General features: G+C 45.7%; 1 protein-coding gene across 1 annotated transcript in view; it reads right to left on the bottom strand.

The window, feature by feature from the left end:
* SLC8B1 (solute carrier family 8 member B1) overlaps window positions 1-9945 on the bottom strand; it is a 33346-nt gene extending 23401 nt beyond the window's left edge. Inside the window, exons 1-2 of the mRNA XM_036742355.1 lie at window positions 9904-9945; window positions 4423-4674 (exon numbers count right to left, since the gene is read on the bottom strand). Coding sequence (XP_036598250.1) covers window positions 4423-4599 — 177 coding nt within the window. The 5' untranslated portion in view covers window positions 4600-4674; window positions 9904-9945. The remainder of the gene's footprint in view (window positions 1-4422; window positions 4675-9903) is intronic.
* Window positions 9946-17945: the final 8000 nt, after the last annotated feature.

The following is a 17945-nucleotide window of genomic DNA, read 5'->3' as shown; positions in this document are numbered from 1 at the left end:
GATGGTAATAGTAACACTAGTGGTAGTAATAGTAATGGTACTAGTAACAGTAATACTAATTGTAATAGTAATGGTAATGAAAACTAGCCTTTACATAATACCTTGAGATTCCCAAAGCACTTTACATATGTTAACTAAGTTGTTGATTGTCTTGTTATTATAGATAGGGAAACAGAGGCAGAGAAAGGTGAAGTGACCTACTAGCTATCTCCATAAGCTACCCAGCTGCCTCCCCCAGATGCTCCCCAGCCAGTTAGTTTTTAACTTATTAACTTTGCCTGGCCCTCCCCAGGGCCAGAGAGGATACTTCCCGCCTATCTTCCTCTCTTTCCAAGGAAGGAATAAACGGAGACAAGTGACAGGCTTCAGAGATTGGAGAGACTTGAGAGTTTACTGACCCAGGCTCCAAACCTCTTAATTTACAGATGAGGAAACTGAGGCCTGAGAATTGAAGTGAACTTTGCCCAAGGTTTCATGGGTGATAAGGACCAGAGCCTAGAGACAAACACAAGCCTGGGTGTTTTAACAATCCAGCTAGCAGCTTCTGTGGGGGTGTAAGATCCACCCACAGCCAGCACCCGGAAAGCTGCCAAACAGCACAGGTTCTTTTGATCTGCTTAACTAAGGAAAGCAAGGTGAAGGGGTTGGCAAGCTTACTTTAATTCAGCATACAAATATCATTCACTTAGTTCAGGGGAAAAATCCAGCACCCTGAACTTCCGAGCAAATTACAAACAAAGTACAAACATCAACAGACAGACCCAATAGTTACCAACATCTAGGTTCAGCCCGGGAGCTCAGAACAAGGGCTGGCCCAGAGTCACGCAGGCCACCACTGCTGTGGCAGAGAGCTCCAAAGAACAGACAGCCAACCCCTGGTTTTTTATATCTTTTTCACCCACGTGACCTAAAATGGTCAGACCCACGGTCTAAGAGCCTTTGCTGTCCCTCCCTGGAGTTAGCCCCACCTTGGGCCCCACCCCAGTCACCAATCCACACCCACATAGGTTCCACACCTAATAGGAGTTTGGGCCTGGGGCTTAGCACCTAGTAAGGATTACTCAAAGAAAACAAAGGCCATTTTGCTTACCAACACACCAGCCTTCAAAAACCCAGTGCCTTCTCTGGACACTCAGCTTGTTCCAAGCTGAACTCCTTCCCTTCGCTCCCAAACCCTCCCTTCTTCCTGACTTCCCTATGGCTGTGGGGGCAGGGCCACCTCCATCCTCCCAATCACCCGGGCTCCCAACATTGGGGTCCTCAACTCCTCACCCTCTCTCCCCCCACACCTGTCCAGTCCCTTGTGAAATCCTGCCATTTTCTACCTTCACGGCATCCTTTGTCTCATGTCCTCCACTCTCCACTCACACACGTAATTCAGATCCCTATTGCCTCTCACCTAGATTATCTTTTTAAATTATTTAAAAAAAATAATTATTTATTTTTTGCGTTCATTTTTTAAAATGTTGAGTTCCAAATTCTCTCTCTTCTTCTAGCCTCACCTCCACCCATTGAGAAGACAACCAATATGGTATCCATTATACATGTTGCCTAGATTATTACAAGAGCCTTCAGGTTGGTCCCTGTCTGAAGTTCCTCTGCCTTCACGCCAATCCATCCCCTACCAGGTTGTCAAAGTGACTTTCCAAAAGCTTAGGTCTTACTATGGCACCTGTCCTCCCCCACTCACCCTGACTCAAGAAACCATTGTGGTACCCTACTATATCCAGCATCAAATATAAATTGCTCTCTTTGGCATTTAAAGTTATTCATAATCCAGCCCGTCCTATCCTAGCCTTCCTGTCTTCTTACACCTAACACCGCCCCCCCACCTGATTCACCCAACTCTCGAGAGTTCCCTATGGCTCCAAGAAGCTGTAGAATGTACAGCAACCACAACCCTGCATATGGGCTAAACTAGGTTGAGGATAACAGACGGGCCTCAAACCCATCAGAGTTACTGGGATGTCTACTCCAAGCACGTGAAGACTGGCAGAATGGACAGTTGAGGACAATTGGTTCCAATCGCCATGACGGAGGCGTGCTGCGAAGTACTTAGAGCTTGGTCAGACATCCATGATGCCAAGGGCATCCGCTGCATTCCAGGCCATCACCACACATCCTGACTTTTGTCCTGCCTTTGGACTTCAGTGAGGCTGAGGACTTTGCACAACTGTCTCACTTAAATCCAACACCACATGAGTCAAGAAATCAGCCATGATGTCATTGGTCCTCTTTGAAAACAAAGGACAAACAACACCACTGGGCATGCCCATGAGACAGGATCTAGTGATTCTTGCCCCTTCCTCCACCTCCTATGATGCCACAGTTTAACATCAGCTTCTGCTAAGTCTAGAATGCTTTCTCTCCTCATGTTCCCTTCTCAGTGTCCCTGGATGCCTTCAAAACTTAGCTCAAAGCCCTCCTATTACAGCAATCCTTTCCATTAGATAGTGAGCTCCCAGAGGGCAGGAACCATTTTTTTTTGGTCTTTCTTCATATCCCCAGTGATTAGTACAGTGTGTGACACATAGTAGGTGCTCAATAAACGCTTGTTGAGCAACCGGCTGAATGATATTTTACCATAAAAGAGAAAAGGCAGGTAGCATTATTCCCATTTGACAGATGAGGAAACTGAGAGATGATCAGATTGTAGTCAGTCAGTCAGTCAATAAGCCTTTATTATATGTGCTAAGGAGTGGGGATGCTAAGAAAGGCCAAAACCCGGTCCCTGCCCTTAAGGAGCTTACATTCTAAAAGTGGTAGACCATAGGCAAGCAATGATGTCCAGACCAGACCAGAGGAGGCATGGGAGGAGATAGACAGTTAGGAGACACCTGGAGGGGGCCTCGTAGAGTCGAGGTTGGCTGAAACCTCCAGTCGCCTCGTCTTTCTCACCTACTAGTAACTCACATTTACAAAGGGCTTTAAGGCTCACAATGTTCACGCTGTACAAGGATAGGTAGTGCAAATGTGACTGTGCCCATTTTAGAGACGAGGAAACAGAGACTCGGAGGGGAAAACCCCAACCTCCTTGGCCCACCTTGCTAGGGAGTCTCTGGGGTGTGCTCCAAACCCCACATCTTCTGAACCCAAGTCCAGGACTCTGTACACAATGCCATGATGTCTCCTATGTAACCCACAGAAAAGAAGGTGATACCCACCATGGTTCTGGGGAAATGAATGATAGGCCTTGCTCACACCTCACACAATGGAAAGTCTTTGAGGGGAGGGATTGTTTCATTCTTTGTATTTGTATTATTAATGCCCGGCACATAGTAGGTGCTAATTGTTTTATTCTTTGTTTACAGCACATAGTAGGTACTGAACAAATGCTTTCTGATCCACTGATTCAAGCCAAGCTAAGAAGACATTAACTTCAGAGATAAAAATGCAAAGCAGTCCCTGCCCTCATGGGGCTTATATTCTAATATGGATAGAGTGAGGGGAAGGGAGGGGCTTGAGTCAGGAAGACCTGAGTTCAAATCCAGCCTCAGACACTTACTGGCCCTGTGACTTGTGTTAGTCTCAGTTTCTTTATTTCTAAAATGAGTGTAATAACAGCACCTCCCTTCCAGGGTTGTTGTGAGGATCCAATGAGATCCTATTTGTAAAGCATTTAGCACAGTGCCTGGCACACACTAGGTGCTCTATAAAGGGTTGTTATCATCCTCATTATGGTGGGGAGATATAACATATAAATATATAGATGCCTCTCCACCAAGAAGTAATATAGTGATAAAAGGGATGATATTGTGGAAAGATGCCTGGATTTGGAATCAGGATCTGGGTTCAAATCCTATCTCTGCTGTTTATCACCTAGGTGACCTTGGGCAAGTCACTTTACCTAGTACCAGCAAGTGTGGTATGATAGATGGAGCACCGATCCTGGAGTCAGGAAGACCTTGTTTCAAATCTTACCTTAGACATTTAGTAGCTGCATAACTGCGGGCAAGTCCCTTGGCCTATCTGAGCCTCGGTTTCCATAAAAAAAAATTTCTCCAAAATGGGGGTGAAGACAGCATCCATCTCTCTCATGGACAGAACACAGGACCACATTTGAACCTGCCTCGGATACATGTTAGCTGTATGGCTGTGCCTCAGTGTCCTCGTCTGTTGAATCATGATTGTAACTACCTCATATCATATAGTATCATAAAATCGTAGTAATAACTTTCCTGCCCGGTAGTTGTGAGGATCAAATAACACGTAAAGTGCTCCGCAGACCTTAAGGAACTTATAAATGCCAACTGCTCTAAGTTCAGACCAAAAGTGAGTGACAATGATGCCTGAAGTTTGACAAAGTGCCTTCTGCTCCGCGCTCCCACCTCCCATAACGTCCTTGATTTGCAGGGCGGATCAGTCCCATTTCCTCCTGTGCCGCCATCTAGTGCCCCCCCACCCCCACCTCCCAATACTCACGTCCGTGTCCACCTTGCTATTCAGCCCTTCCTGGACAGCTAGAGGTCCTGGGCTTCCTGTTGCCTGGGCAGCTGGGCCAGTCCCCAGCACAGGGGATGTGTCTCTCAGGAGGAGCCACAGCCAACTCAGCAGCCGGATGTGGCTCAGGGCCCGGCTGCCCCCCATACCGACAGCCATCCTGCCCCGTTGTGGGGCTGCCCTGATCCTCAGAGGCTGGACCCTCGACTTCTACTAACCAGCAGGTCCTACAGCCTGGGGAAAGGGAAAAGAGAACATTCTGGGTAACAGGAAGGAGCCATCTCCCCCCACCCACCTCATCTAAAAAGCAGAAAAACGTTTTTTTTTTTAAAGTATGTGCAAGAGCTTGGTATTTCTCAATCTCCTGGTGAAAAGAAAAAAGTGTGTTTGGATGACCACAAATTACTACCATCCATCCACAAGTGACATTGCCTTTGGGGCCTGGGCAGGACCTGGGCAATTCAGCCCCCTGGCCACTGTTGTCCCTGGGTATCCCAGTCCCTGGGCTCTGCTCTGCTCCCTGGCCACTCCAGTCCCCCGGCCACCTGTAGCATTAAGGAGATACATGCAGCTGCTTTAACTATTTTTTAGGATCAGATTCCACAGTATAATGGACATACTCACACCAGATTAGAATCAGTGTAACATTTATTCTGCACACAAGGACAATAAAAAGTAATATTAAAGAAATGTAGAAATATAAAGATGAAGCCTAACAGAATAATAGAAATCTTTACACATATCACCAAATGGGGGAATCACCAACATCTGGTTTTACATGCTGGGGAGTCCCTTGATTTCAGCTCCAGAGTCTCAGCTGGGAAAAAATCCCCGGCAGAGGATGCTCCCCAGGGGTGGAACTCCAAAGAGTAGAGTAATTTTTCCAGATTATGTCCAGTTTCAAAGTTTAGCACCAGGGCTGTATGTGAGAGCACCTGATTGGCTCGGCACAGGATCCTACGTAACTTATCCCCTGATTGGCTCAGTGCAGGATCCCTACGTAACTTAGCCCCTGACTGGTTCTGCACAGGAGCCATACCTGACTCAGCACAGGATGTGATGCAGCAGTGGACTGCACCAGAGTTCAAAGGAGTAAGACATCCTTGATTGATATGGCAAAATGTCTGTGTCAAAAGGAAACAGGATTGATCCCATATATTCCTAGAAGGACAGTCAGCCCTTCTAGGAAGAGGAATCAGGCAGGTACAAGTTGACCTTTTAGTCCTGGGAGCTCAGCCCCTTTTCCAAGGAGAAAGGACAACATATGTAGTCATGTAGGCCTATAAATGTACAGGGAAGATTTTTAATATTTCATTAACCCTTTACCACCCCTGTCCCTGGGTATCCCAGGCTCTGGGCTGAAGAGGTTAGGGAACCATGTTTTTAGGGGTACTCAAGACTCCAAAATACCAACATGCCGGGTCCTGCTCGAAAGAATTCTACTCAAGCCTTCTCACAGCCAAAGAGAGACAAAGTTTATTACAGGTTCGCCATAATGGGTTGTCTTAAGAAATCTCACCCTTTGTGACACTCGCTTTCATGGAATCTGAGCACCTTCATGGAGGCAAGATGAAACTTATAGACATGAAGATTGTGGGAGGGATCTAGGGTGGTCCTGGGGTGATTGGAGGAGGGGTTTAGGGAGGGTCTTGAGGTGGAGTCTAAGGAGGAGTTTGATGAGACTGGGATGAGGTCAGACTCCAGGAACCAAGACAATGGATTAAGGGTGGGAAGTAGCTGAAGGCTACCTGGAGATAACACAGACCATGTAAGGCTAGGCTAGTTTAAGGGTAACAGATTTGGGCCTAGACACTTCGACAAGATCAAGAGTGGAAACTAGCCAGACTGTGGAGGGCTAGGCTAGGTTAGAGTAACCTAGTCTAGAGATTTGGGCCTAGGGATAATGAAGGACTTATGGCCTCAGGCAAAGGCCTCATCTAGCGGGAAGATTCAAGGGGAGATCAGGGGAGCTCCCATATGCTAAACCTTATCAGCCCCCTGGCCACCCCAGTCCCTGGGTATCCCAGTCCCTAGACTCTGCCCTGCTCCCTGATCACCCCAGCCTTCTGGATACCCCTCTCCCTGGGTATCCCAGCCCCTGGGCTCTGCTCTGTCCCTGAGAGGCTTGTCTTTCCTTCATAGCTCACATGTGGTGTTTTAAGCTTTGCAAAGGTTAATTTTACATCTTCTCACTTGATCCTTCCAACAACACTGCGAAGTGGGTGCTGTTATTATCCTCAGTTTACAGGGGGGAAACTGAGATGAAGAGAAGTTAATTGACTTGTTCAGGGTGACAACTGGTAATTGACTCAGATTTTCCCTTGTCCAAAACCCACGCCATTCTGCACCTCCCAACAGTCCCTCTCTTCCAGGATCAGAGCTTCAGAACCGAAGGGACCTTGGAGATCATATGTCATATAACCCCAGCCCCCTCATTTTACACATGAAGAAAGTGACTTGTCCAGGGTCACACAGCTAGTAAATGAGATGGGATTTGAACCCAACCCTTTCTGAGAGCTTGAAGGGAATTTTGGAGACTATGGAGCCCAAGCCCTCTCATTTTACAGATAGGGAAACTGAGGCACAGAGATGTTAAATGACTTGCCCAGGATCACTAGACTACCAAAGAGTAAGGCAAGATTCAAAGCCTTATCTTCCTGGCTATTAATCCAATCATCCTTGTCCTCAGGGATTCCAATAACTAGTTCTCCAGGAAGCCGAATTTGATCACCCCTCTCAGAAGTAAACTCTTCCTTCCTCTGAGCACTTCCCGTTTGTAATACTTTTTTGATGGCTGCCCTGGGAAGCCTACTTAACACACCCCAGTTTTACTGCCTGGCCTCTCCTGACCCCATTCAACATTTTATTAAGCACCTAGATTGTGAGTGGAATGGAGTGAAAGCTTACTTAAGGCCCTTGCCCTATGGTGGCATGGAGAGGGATGCGACAGAAAACAAGGTAAGAGTGTTACAGGAGCAACAAGTGAGTTGGAGCTGGGGAGAAGGTGAAAGATGTTACCTAACTGGACAGCAAACTCCCTGAGGACATAGCCTTGCTCTGATCTGATTCCTCCCTCAGACCAAGCAGGCTGGGAAGGAAAGGCATCAATAGGGTTTGTTTGTTTGTTTATTTATTGGGGAGGGATGTGGGCTGGGGGGGGGGGGAACTACAGGGTGAGAGACTAGCCTAAGACACAGAGTTTAAGTGGCTTGCTCTTGGGGTCACATAGCTAATCTGTGTCAGAGTAGTGATTTGAACTTGGGCCTTCAGGACTGCAAGACCAGCTTGGAGAAGACTCCCTGCCTGGGCTGCTGGTTTCATAACTATTTTAAGGTCATCCCAACCAGTCTGATTGCTGTATGGAAAATGATGGGTACTCATGAGGCTTTTGTTCTGTCATTTTTTGGTTGAGTCTGACTCTTTGTGGCCCCATTTGGGGTTTTTCTTGGCAAAGATACTAGAGTGGTTTTGCCATTTCCTTCTCCAGCTCATTTGACAGATGAGGAAACCAAGGCAAACAGGGTTAAACGACTTGCTCAGGGTCACACAGCTAGTGTCTGAGGCTAGATTTGAACTCAGGAAGTCTTCCTGAATCAAGAGTCTTCCTGATTCCAAGCCCAAGGAACTATGGCGCCCCCTAGCTGCCAACTAATGAGATTGATACTCCAGAAAACAAACCAATAGAGCGCACTGGAATAGGGCACCAGGAGCTTGGCTCTGCCTTTGATTCAGTCTCAGGCAAATCCCTCCCTCTTTCTGGGCCTCAGTTTCCTTCTCTGTAAAATGAAAGTAGAGAGCTAGAGAGGACAGCAGGTGCTTTATGGGGTCCATGAACTTTTTAAAAAAAACTTATTTTGAGAAATATATTTCAATATAATTGGTCTCCTTTGTGATTCTGTGAATTTTTTGCTAGGCATTTAAAAACATGATCGTGAGAAGGGGTCCCTAGGTCTCCCCAGGCTGCCCAAGGCACTCCAGGTTTAGAGGGTCCTTAAGGTCTCCTCCAGCATAAGGAGCTGATTACTTTTGATAAATCATTTCAACATCCCCCAGGAATGAATTCCCAGAGTCTCTGCCCAGAGGTTGACAGCTTCCAGCAGGGGCATGATCTTTTTGGAGTGGAATTGATGAGGGCACAGTCTCTGGGAACCCCCTTGAACTGTCCTTGAATCTTCCAACTAGATCTGGCCTACCCCTAAGGCCATAAGCTTTACATTATCATTAGGCCCAAATCTCTACCCAGCCTTGTCCTTTGTTGTCCAGCTACTTCCCACCCTTGATACTATCAATATCCATGCCTTCAGCTACTTCCCACCCTTAATTCCATTCTCTTGGTTCCTGGAGTCTGACCTCATCTCGTCCTCCTTAGACTCCTCCTCAACACCCTCCCTAAAGCCCTCCTCTAGTCACCCCAGACCACCCCTCAATCCCTCCTACAATCTTTGTGTATATAATCTCCCGTCTTGCCTCGGTGAAGGCGCTCAGATTCAATCTAGCTCATCTTAGATTGAATCTGGCCCCCTTGTGAAAACAGGCAACGCAAAGGGTGGGATTTCTTAAGACAACCCATTATGGTGAATCCCTAATAAACTTTGTCTTTTCCCTTGGCTAAGAAGGCTTGAGTCGAATTCTTTCGGCAGGACCCGGCGTGTAGGTATTTTGGGGTTTCCAGCAGCCCTAGAAACCTATGGTTACCTATCAATCATTTTCCTCAGACCTCTTCAGAATGAGGGTTGGGACTGAGGTGGGAAGAGGGGTCTCCCCTTTCAGGACCACTCCTCGCCCCCTCTTGCCCTCCTTCCCCTCCTCCAAGCTTCCCCTGAATCAGTCTTTGCAAAAAGGATGGGGTGAGGCTGCGGGGGCTGGCAGGACTCTAAGTTAGGCGAACCCGCAAACTTGACCCAAAGTTGGTCAGGGGTGTGCCCCGGCGCTTGCCTGGAGGCGGAGCTGGAGGAGGAGACAACTTTCTGCCTCGGTTCCGGGATCCCAGGCCGGATTCCCCAGCAATACTCCCATTATAATGGAGGGGGCATCCCACCCCGTCCCTCCTCTCTCTTCCCCCAACTGGAAGGGTGCCCACTCCTTCTGGAGTGAGGCTCACCCCCTATTCCCCACCCCACTGAAAGGATGTCCACTCCCTGTCTCCTCGCAAAGACAGGGGGTCCTAACTCCCCCCCCCCATCTCACTGGTGGGGTGCCCGGCCCGTCTCCCCGCAAGGAAGAGAGGCCCACCGACAAGGAAGGGAACTCACCCCCTCTCTTTTAACGGAGGGATGCCCTCCCCCAGTCTTCTCTCACAAGTAGCGGGGTTCACCTCTACCGGAGGGGGCTCACCTTCTGTCCCCGACCCCACTGGAGACGAACTGGCCCCCTGTGACCCCGCTCCCCCAGGGGTCCCCTGTCTCTCGCACTAAACTGGGGGCCTCACCCTCTGCCCCCTCCTGCCAGGTTCCCAGGGCTTACCTCCGGCTCGCATGGCCCCTGGCCCACAGTCTGCCCCGCCCGACTGGGCTGGCTGAGCTCCGCGCTGCCACCTCCTCTTCCTCCTCCCCCCGCCCCCAGCCCGGCCCAGTCCCTCCGGTCTAGGCCCTGTCCCACCCCCTCGGCTCCCCTCCCACGGCTCCTTAAAGGGGGCCCGCGAGCCACACGACCTTCAACTTGGCCGAGGACGCCCCGCCCCCGGCCAGGAGCTCGGTCCCAGCCCCGCGCCCTTAGTCCGAAGCCGGCGCTGCCAGTTGGCCTCCAGTTCAGAAGAGCCAGGATATAGTGCAGAAGCTGAAGGAGACCCCTCCCGCCCCCTCGGGGGACCGATCATAAAATCCACGGGCTAGTTTGTAAGACTCGAGAGGTCTAGGTCCAGCTCCTGGTGATGAGGGGGTGGGGTAGAGTGGGGTGGGGGAACCTACAGCTTCGCCACTGGCTTAGGAGGAGAGAGGGAGAGGATGTCCCAGAGGTCTGATGTCCCGGACCCCAAGATCGTCTTCTCCCCATCTGAAACCATCCCTTCGGCACTTCAACCCCTTCGGGTTGCCTTTTCTAAACTCCTCTTTTAAAATGCAGGGAGACTAAGACTTAGGGAATTGGCCCCCACCCCCTTTCTTTATAGAGGTGGGTGTGGATTCTTGATTACCCGGTCATACTCATTTGTCAGTTTTGTTGAACGGCTGTTGTTTTTTTTTTTTTTTTTACCCTTTTGTTACAAGGGACAGCTTTCTCGGCGGGTGAAGGTCTGAGAAGGATTTCTTCAAAAGTAAATGATGTGGAAAAAACACATCGGTAAAAATTAATTTTAAAAAGGGAAGGGGAAGGGGACAAGCATTTATTAAGCACCTACTATGTGCCAGGCACTGTGCTAAGCACCTTACAGACAATCTCATTTGATCCTCACAACAACCCTGGGAAGTAGGTGCTATTATTATCCCCATTTTACAGATTAGAAAACTGAGCCAGCCAGAGGTGCTGCTCCACCTCTCCTCTGCCTCACAGAGTCCCATCTTCCTTTTGCCTCCAATTTTTCCCAACATCAGAGTCTTTTCCAGTGAGCCCCATCTTTTCATTATGTGGCCGAAGTATTTAAGCTTCAGCTTCAGTTTTTGACCTTCCAGTGAATAGCCTAAAATTAATTTCTTTAAGTACTGACTGACTTGATCTCCTTGCTGTCCAAGGGACTCTCAAAAGTCTTCTCCAGTGCCACAATTTGAAAGCATCAACCCTGCCCTGTTCAGCTTTCCTTCTAGTTCACCTCTCACAGCCGTACATTGCTACTGGAAACACCTTAGCTTTGACTATAGGGACCTTTGTGGGCAAGGCGATGTCTCTGCCTGTTAATATGCTGTCCAGATTTGCCATAGCTTTCCTTCTAAGGAAGAGGCATCTTTTCACATCATACCTACAATCGCCATCTGCAGTGATCTTTGAGCCCAAGAATATCAAATCTCATACTGTTTCCATTTCTGCTCCCTCTATTTGCCAGGAAGTGATGGGACCAGTTGCCAAGATCTTAAGTTTGTGTTTTCTTTTTTTGATGTTAAACTTCTTTTACTCTCTCCCCTTTCACCCTCATCAAGAGGCTTCTTAGTTCCTCTTTACTTTGTGTCATCAGAGTGGTATTGTCTGCATATCTGAGACGGTTGTTATTTCTCCTGGAAACCTTAATTCCAGCTTTTGAGTCATCCAGCCTGGCATTTCACATGATGTACTCTGCATATAAGTTAAATAAGATGATGATATACATCCTTGTCCTACCCTTTTTTAAATCTTAAACCAATCAGTTGTTCCATATTCGGTCCTAACGGTTGCTTCTTGGCCCTCATACAGGCTTCTCAGGAGATAAGTAAGATGATCTGGTACTCCCATCTCTTTGAGGACTTGCCACATTTTGTTGTGATCCACACAGTCAAAGACTTTAGTGTAGTCAATGAAGCAAAAGTAGATGTTTTTCTGGATAATCAGCAAATGCTTGAAATTTGGTCTCTAGTTCCTCTGCCTCTTGGAAAACCATAAATATACATATAGACACATGCACATAGTACATGTAAATGTATATATACATATCACCCAGTATCTATAAATACATATATACATGTATACACATACATACACACCCAATGTCATTGTGCAGTCAGAAATGATGAATACAGAGTTCTAAGCATCCTGCAAAGGCTTGTCTCAACTGTGCAGAGTGCCAGAAACAACCTGAAGAGCAACATAGCTAATGATTACAACAGTATAAATGAAAAGGTCACTGAAAGGCAGCCAGACTCTGGGTCAATGAAAAACTAGCAATGTTGTATGAGGACAGGAGATAAAGCACCTCCTTCTTCCTGGTGGGAGGGAGCTGGGGATGGGGGCCTGTTGTCACCCCCCTCTACTTTTGAATGTTGTCAACATTGTCATGTGGGATAACTACCTTGTGTGTTTTTGCCCATTTTTCTTTGTTGGTTGGGGCAAATTCCGATGGGAGAGAGAGAGTACTTCCAGAAATGACAGAGATATAATAACAAAAGTTTAAAATAAATATGTTTTAATATATTTAAATATGTATTTACATTTTTAAATATTTTGAACAATTTTAAAAATCTTTAATTTTTTAAAATAATAACAAAATGCCAAGGGGCAGAAGGGGGGCAGAGGACAAAAGATGGAAGGTGGAAGATGAGGACTGTAAGAAGAAGTTTTGTCAACTTTCCATGACTTTGTGGGAAGAATCAGAGCTACTGGCTTTGGATGACTCCAGTTTTCAGAGCAGGAGGGAAACTCTGGGGCCCGGTGATCAGTAGCTTTGAATATTGTATCAATTAATGAGTCACTAAGCATTATTAAGCTCTGTGTCAGGAACTCTACTAGGGATACTAGAAGCTTACATTCTAATGGGGGAGGGAGTAAGTGTACAGATTAAATATATGTAGCACAAATTTGGGGTGAATAAATACAAATAATTCCAAGGGAAGGGAGGAAGGGGAGGGCGTGGGAGTGATGTGGGGATCGGGAAAGGTTTCATGTAGTCAGGGGTGCTTAAGCCTAGAAGGAAAAGAGGGACTTTATAATGTAGAGGTGAGGTGGAGCAGCATTACAAGCACATGGAACAGCCAGGGCAAATGCTTGGTGGCAAGAGACGAAGGTCTGTGTGTACCCATAGAAACATAAAATCAAAGTAAAATCAGAGCTGGAAGAAACATTAACAAGGAAATGGAGAATAACATTGGTATACCACAAATGTAATAATTCAAAGAACAGTTAGTCAGTTAATGAGCATTTATTAAGAGTCTACTATATGCCAGACACTGTTAACAGCACAAAATAATAACAAAATGCTGACTTATTCCAGGACCTCTTCTATCTGAACTCCATGAAAAAAGATAAGAACACTGAGATGGTATTTTAAAGTTTGCAAAGCACTATTCTTATCTCGTGGGCAGTGAAGTAACCTTCCTCCCAGCTACTCTGTGAAGCAAACATTACAGATATTATCTCTCTTTTACAATTAGCCCATCAACAGGCATTTATTAGGATCCTACTGTGTTCTAAGCACTGTGCTAAACCGTGAGGGCAAAAAGAAAGACAAAGAAATTAAGATGTAAAAAGAAATTAAGATTTAAAGGAACTATGGGCATCATCTAATCCAACCCCAGAGACTTGCTCCACATCCTACAACCAACAAAGTTGGTTGTCCACTTTACCTGCCGTTCCCCAAGGAAGCCAGGGTCTAGGACTGCTGAGCTGGGGCTCAAAGTGCTTTCTCCCCTCCCTAGTCAGGCCCTTGGCCCCTTATAAGGGGCCATTCTGTTCCTTGATGTCTGGACTTTGAATTCTTACCTTCAGGTCTCCTCATTTTCTACTGGAGTCATATGTGTCTTCTTACCTCTTTATTTTTTTAAACCTTTTTGATAGATTGGAGTGGATGAGATATAGAGGCCTGGTCACTGGACTGTGAGGTAAGCCTCCTCCTCTACAGGGTTCAGAAAAAACTACCCCTTAGGAAAATGGTAAAGTAGGCGAAACTGGACTTTCCCTCGGCCTCCTTTAAAGGTGCCTCCCTTCCCTCCCACTTCCCAATTCTTTATGGTTTGGAGCCTTCCATCCAAGGCAAAGGAACCTAATGCCCATTCCAGCTATGTGTGATGCATACGTTGATTAGGACATTTCTGATCTCCCTCAATATGCCTGCAATCTCACTCTAATACCCTAGGATTGTTAATGATGTTTGCTACTGGGGAGGACTGGCCACCCCTCCCGGAATCAAACATTCCCAAATAGAAGTGCTTTCAAGGATGTTTTGAGAATAGCTCCTTTCCCACTGACCACTCATTTAATTGGCAAAATGCCTTCTTGGTTAGAAGGCACTACTAAAGGCAGGTATTCCTGAGCCATTTGGGGGAGTCTACCCCAAGGCATGACCTTCCAGATGGGACTCTGGAGGCTGACCTGGGACTCCCTAGCCAGATGATGGAGATGTAGATAATGCCCCCATCAGTGCTAATCAATTGTGATGAGATTGTGGCATACCTATGAAGACTTACTGATTGTGGCATAACTATTGAGATTTACTGATTGTAACATAGCTATTTAGATTTACTGATTGAGATCTTTATTATTATTACTAAAATAAATACTAGTACTATATAATATATATATATATATATATATATTATCAAACTCAAGACTGTGTCATTTCTGAACCAATCCAAACCAAAACTAAATTAAGCTCCCGCAAATAAGGTTGTTTCCCCACACGTGTTAACCCATCCCATAAATTTCCCCTCCCTTGGGGCCTAGAGCTAAAAAACCAAAAAAACAACCACAACAACAAAAAAGAAAACCGGTCTGAGGAACCACTCCCAGGAAGCTTGATAATTGAATGGGCATCAAAGGTAACTTGCATTTTCATGAGCCTTAACATAAAGGACAAATGTGAGAGAAATCTGGAAAGGTGTCTTTGTATTTAGGAGGGCTTTTAGTCTTTTGTTTATTTTTCCATTCATTTTCACTTATTTGCTCATTCATTCATTTACTTGTTTATTTTTATTCATTTGTTTACTTGTTTGTTTATTCATTTATTTGTTTGTTGCCTTTTAAAAACCACAGCACCTTGGAAACAGATTGTTTCTACTTGCCCCCAAACCCTGCTTGGCTACCTCTTCTCCCTCAGGACCTTCACCTTGAGGCCGTATCTGATGGAAAGAACATTGATCCAGTAGTTAGAAGACCTGAGCCCCTGGTCCTAGTCCTATACCCCTTACTCTCTACGTGACCTTAGGACACCCAATCCCCTTCTCTGGAACTCAGTTCCCTTTTAGGTTAAAAAGAAAAAAAAGAACAAGGGGTTGAAACGGATGATATCTCTTCCAGCTCTGATAGTCTCCAGCATGGAGCTATGGACAGAGTGCTTAGAACTGGGAAGACTTAGGCTGAAAGTCCTAAAAAGTTTTTCATAAGTAGCCGTACAAAACAAATTCACACATCAGTGATGTCCAAAAATGCATGCCTCATTTTTCACCCTGAATCCATCAGAATCTCCAGCTGGAGATCCAATTCAATTCAGCAAACATTTATTGAGCCTACTGTATGATAGGCACTGTGCTAAGTGTTACGGATACAGAAAAAGGCAAAAAGACAGTGCCTGCCCTCAAGGAGCTTACAATCTAATGGAAAGAACTACATACAAAGCAATCTATATACAGGACCATGCTCCATCTTTGTCCTTGGGGGTTGTGGTTGGTTACTGAATAGATCAGAGTCTTTCAATAGCCTCCTTTGCTACAACAGAACAGAGCTGCTTCTCCTTCTTCTTTGATCTCTTTGGGGTGTTAGCTTAGTAGTGCTCTGGGTTCAAATGTGACCCGTACTTGCTGTGTGATAACCCAGGCAAGAAACATAACCTTTCTGAGTCAGTTTTCTTATCTAGAATGAGAACAATAACACACACACACACACACACACACACACACACACACACACACACAGAGTAACTGCTTCATGGGATTGTGATGAGGCTCAATCAAGTCTGTATAAAGTGGGTGGCAAACTCTTCTATGTGCCAGACGCTTGGCAAACTCTGAGAATACAAATAAAGCCAAAACTGCCCTCAAAGAGGTTACATTCTAACACGGGAGACAACAAGCACATATATAGATGTCTATATTAATGTCAGTTATTATTCATAGGGCCCTTCAGGAATGGTGCCATCATTAAAAATTTTCTTTTTAATTTTAAAATTAAAAAAAAAATTAAAAAGCACTCTCTGGATTTGGAGTCAGAGAATCTGGATTCAAATCCTAATTCTGCCCTTTACCCTTTGATGACTTCCTGTTCAGTAGTTTCAGTTCTGTCTGACTCTTCATGACCCCATTTGGGGTTTTCTTGTGAGGAACATTTTATACCATTTTATATCATTTTTGTAATTTTAATAAGACCCAGAGCCTGAACTGATTAACTGGAAGAAAAGCCTGATCCTAACAGTCTCTGTTCTCTGAGTAACCTCAGAGACGTCTCTATCTTATGTCAACAAGCCCAGATGGAGCATTCTCTGGCCATTAAGGGTAAGAACCTTGACCCCAGACACTATCTTGAATTATGTGACTTTTCCTTATCTTAATATTTTATGGGCATATACTATGTTATGTAATGTTAATGGCAAATTAAGCACAGAGATCCTGGGTTGTAATTCCAATAGACACTGTCAACTATCCTGACTTATTGTATTTATAATCTATTCCATTAAGGAAAATCCTTGTCTTGTATCATGTTTAACATACATGGGGGTCATAAAAGTGATGAAATGCAGGCTTTCTCATCTCTTTGTTCATTAGTCAGATTCAGGTCTGACCCCATGCATGCATGTCCTCTATGCTTAAGGGAATAAATAAATAATATGAATTTTTTTATCACCTAGATTGTTTGTCTTCTTTAACCAAACTGTCAGGATTCACACTTGGCAAAGATAGTGGATTGGTTTTGCCATTTCCTTCTCCAGCTTATTTTAACAATGAGGAAACTGAGGCAAACAAAGTTAAGTGACTTGCCCAAGGGTCACATAGCTAGGAAGTGTCCAAGGCCAGATTTGAATTCAGGAAGATGAGTCCTCCTGACTGTAGTGTCTGCACTTGTTCCATTGCACCACCTAAGTCATTAAATCCTTCTGAATAAGTTTCTTCTGCTTTAAAATGAGGAAGTCCAAGGTCCCTTGCAGCAATAAACCTGTGAGGTGTGATGCCTGCCATGCTGAGTGGGAAGGTCCCTTCCAGCTGTGATGGCCTGGCACAGGATTATTCCCAATTTACTTGTCTGTTTGGATATGAAGAGGTTAAAGCAAAGTGATGGCAGTAGTGAACAATAGGTTTCTAGGGGTGCTCGTGACCCCAAAATACCTACATGCCGGGTCCTGCCAAAAGAATTCAACTCAAGCCTTCTCAGCTAAGGGAAAAGACAAAGTTTATTAGGGATTCACCATAATGGGTTGTCCTAAGAAATCCCACCCTTTGTGATGCTTATTTTCACAAGCCCACGGAATTCAATCTAAGATGAGCTAGATTGAATCTGAGCGCCTTTGGGAGGCAAGATGGAGATTATACACACAAAGATTGTAGGAGGGATTGAGGGGGTGGTCTGGGGTGACTAGAGGAGGCCTTTAGGGAGGGTGTTGAGGAGGAGTCTAAGGAGGACAAGATGAGGTCAGACTCCAGGAACCAAGAGAATGGAATTAAGGGTGGGAAGTAGCTGAAGGCATGGATATTGATAGTATCAAGGGTGGGAAGTAGCTGGACAACAAAGGACAAGGCTGGGTAGAGATTTGGGCCTAATGATAATGTAAGGCTTATGGCCTTAGGGGAAGGCCAGATCTAGTTGGAAGATTCAAGGACAGTTCAAGGGGGCTCCCAGAGACTGTATTCCAGATTCAAGGGGGTTCCCAGACACTGTGCCCTCATCAGATACAGGCTTAGCAAAGTTTTGCTTTTCAAGAGAAAAGAATCATCCTGGGACCAAGTGCACTCTCCTCTAGATGACCC

This window comes from Trichosurus vulpecula, chromosome 1 (assembly GCF_011100635.1).
Source record: "Trichosurus vulpecula isolate mTriVul1 chromosome 1, mTriVul1.pri, whole genome shotgun sequence".
Taxonomy (NCBI): Eukaryota; Metazoa; Chordata; class Mammalia; order Diprotodontia; family Phalangeridae; genus Trichosurus; species Trichosurus vulpecula.
Note: the sequence above shows the minus strand (reverse complement) of the source record. Positions and strands in the feature narration are given on the sequence as shown.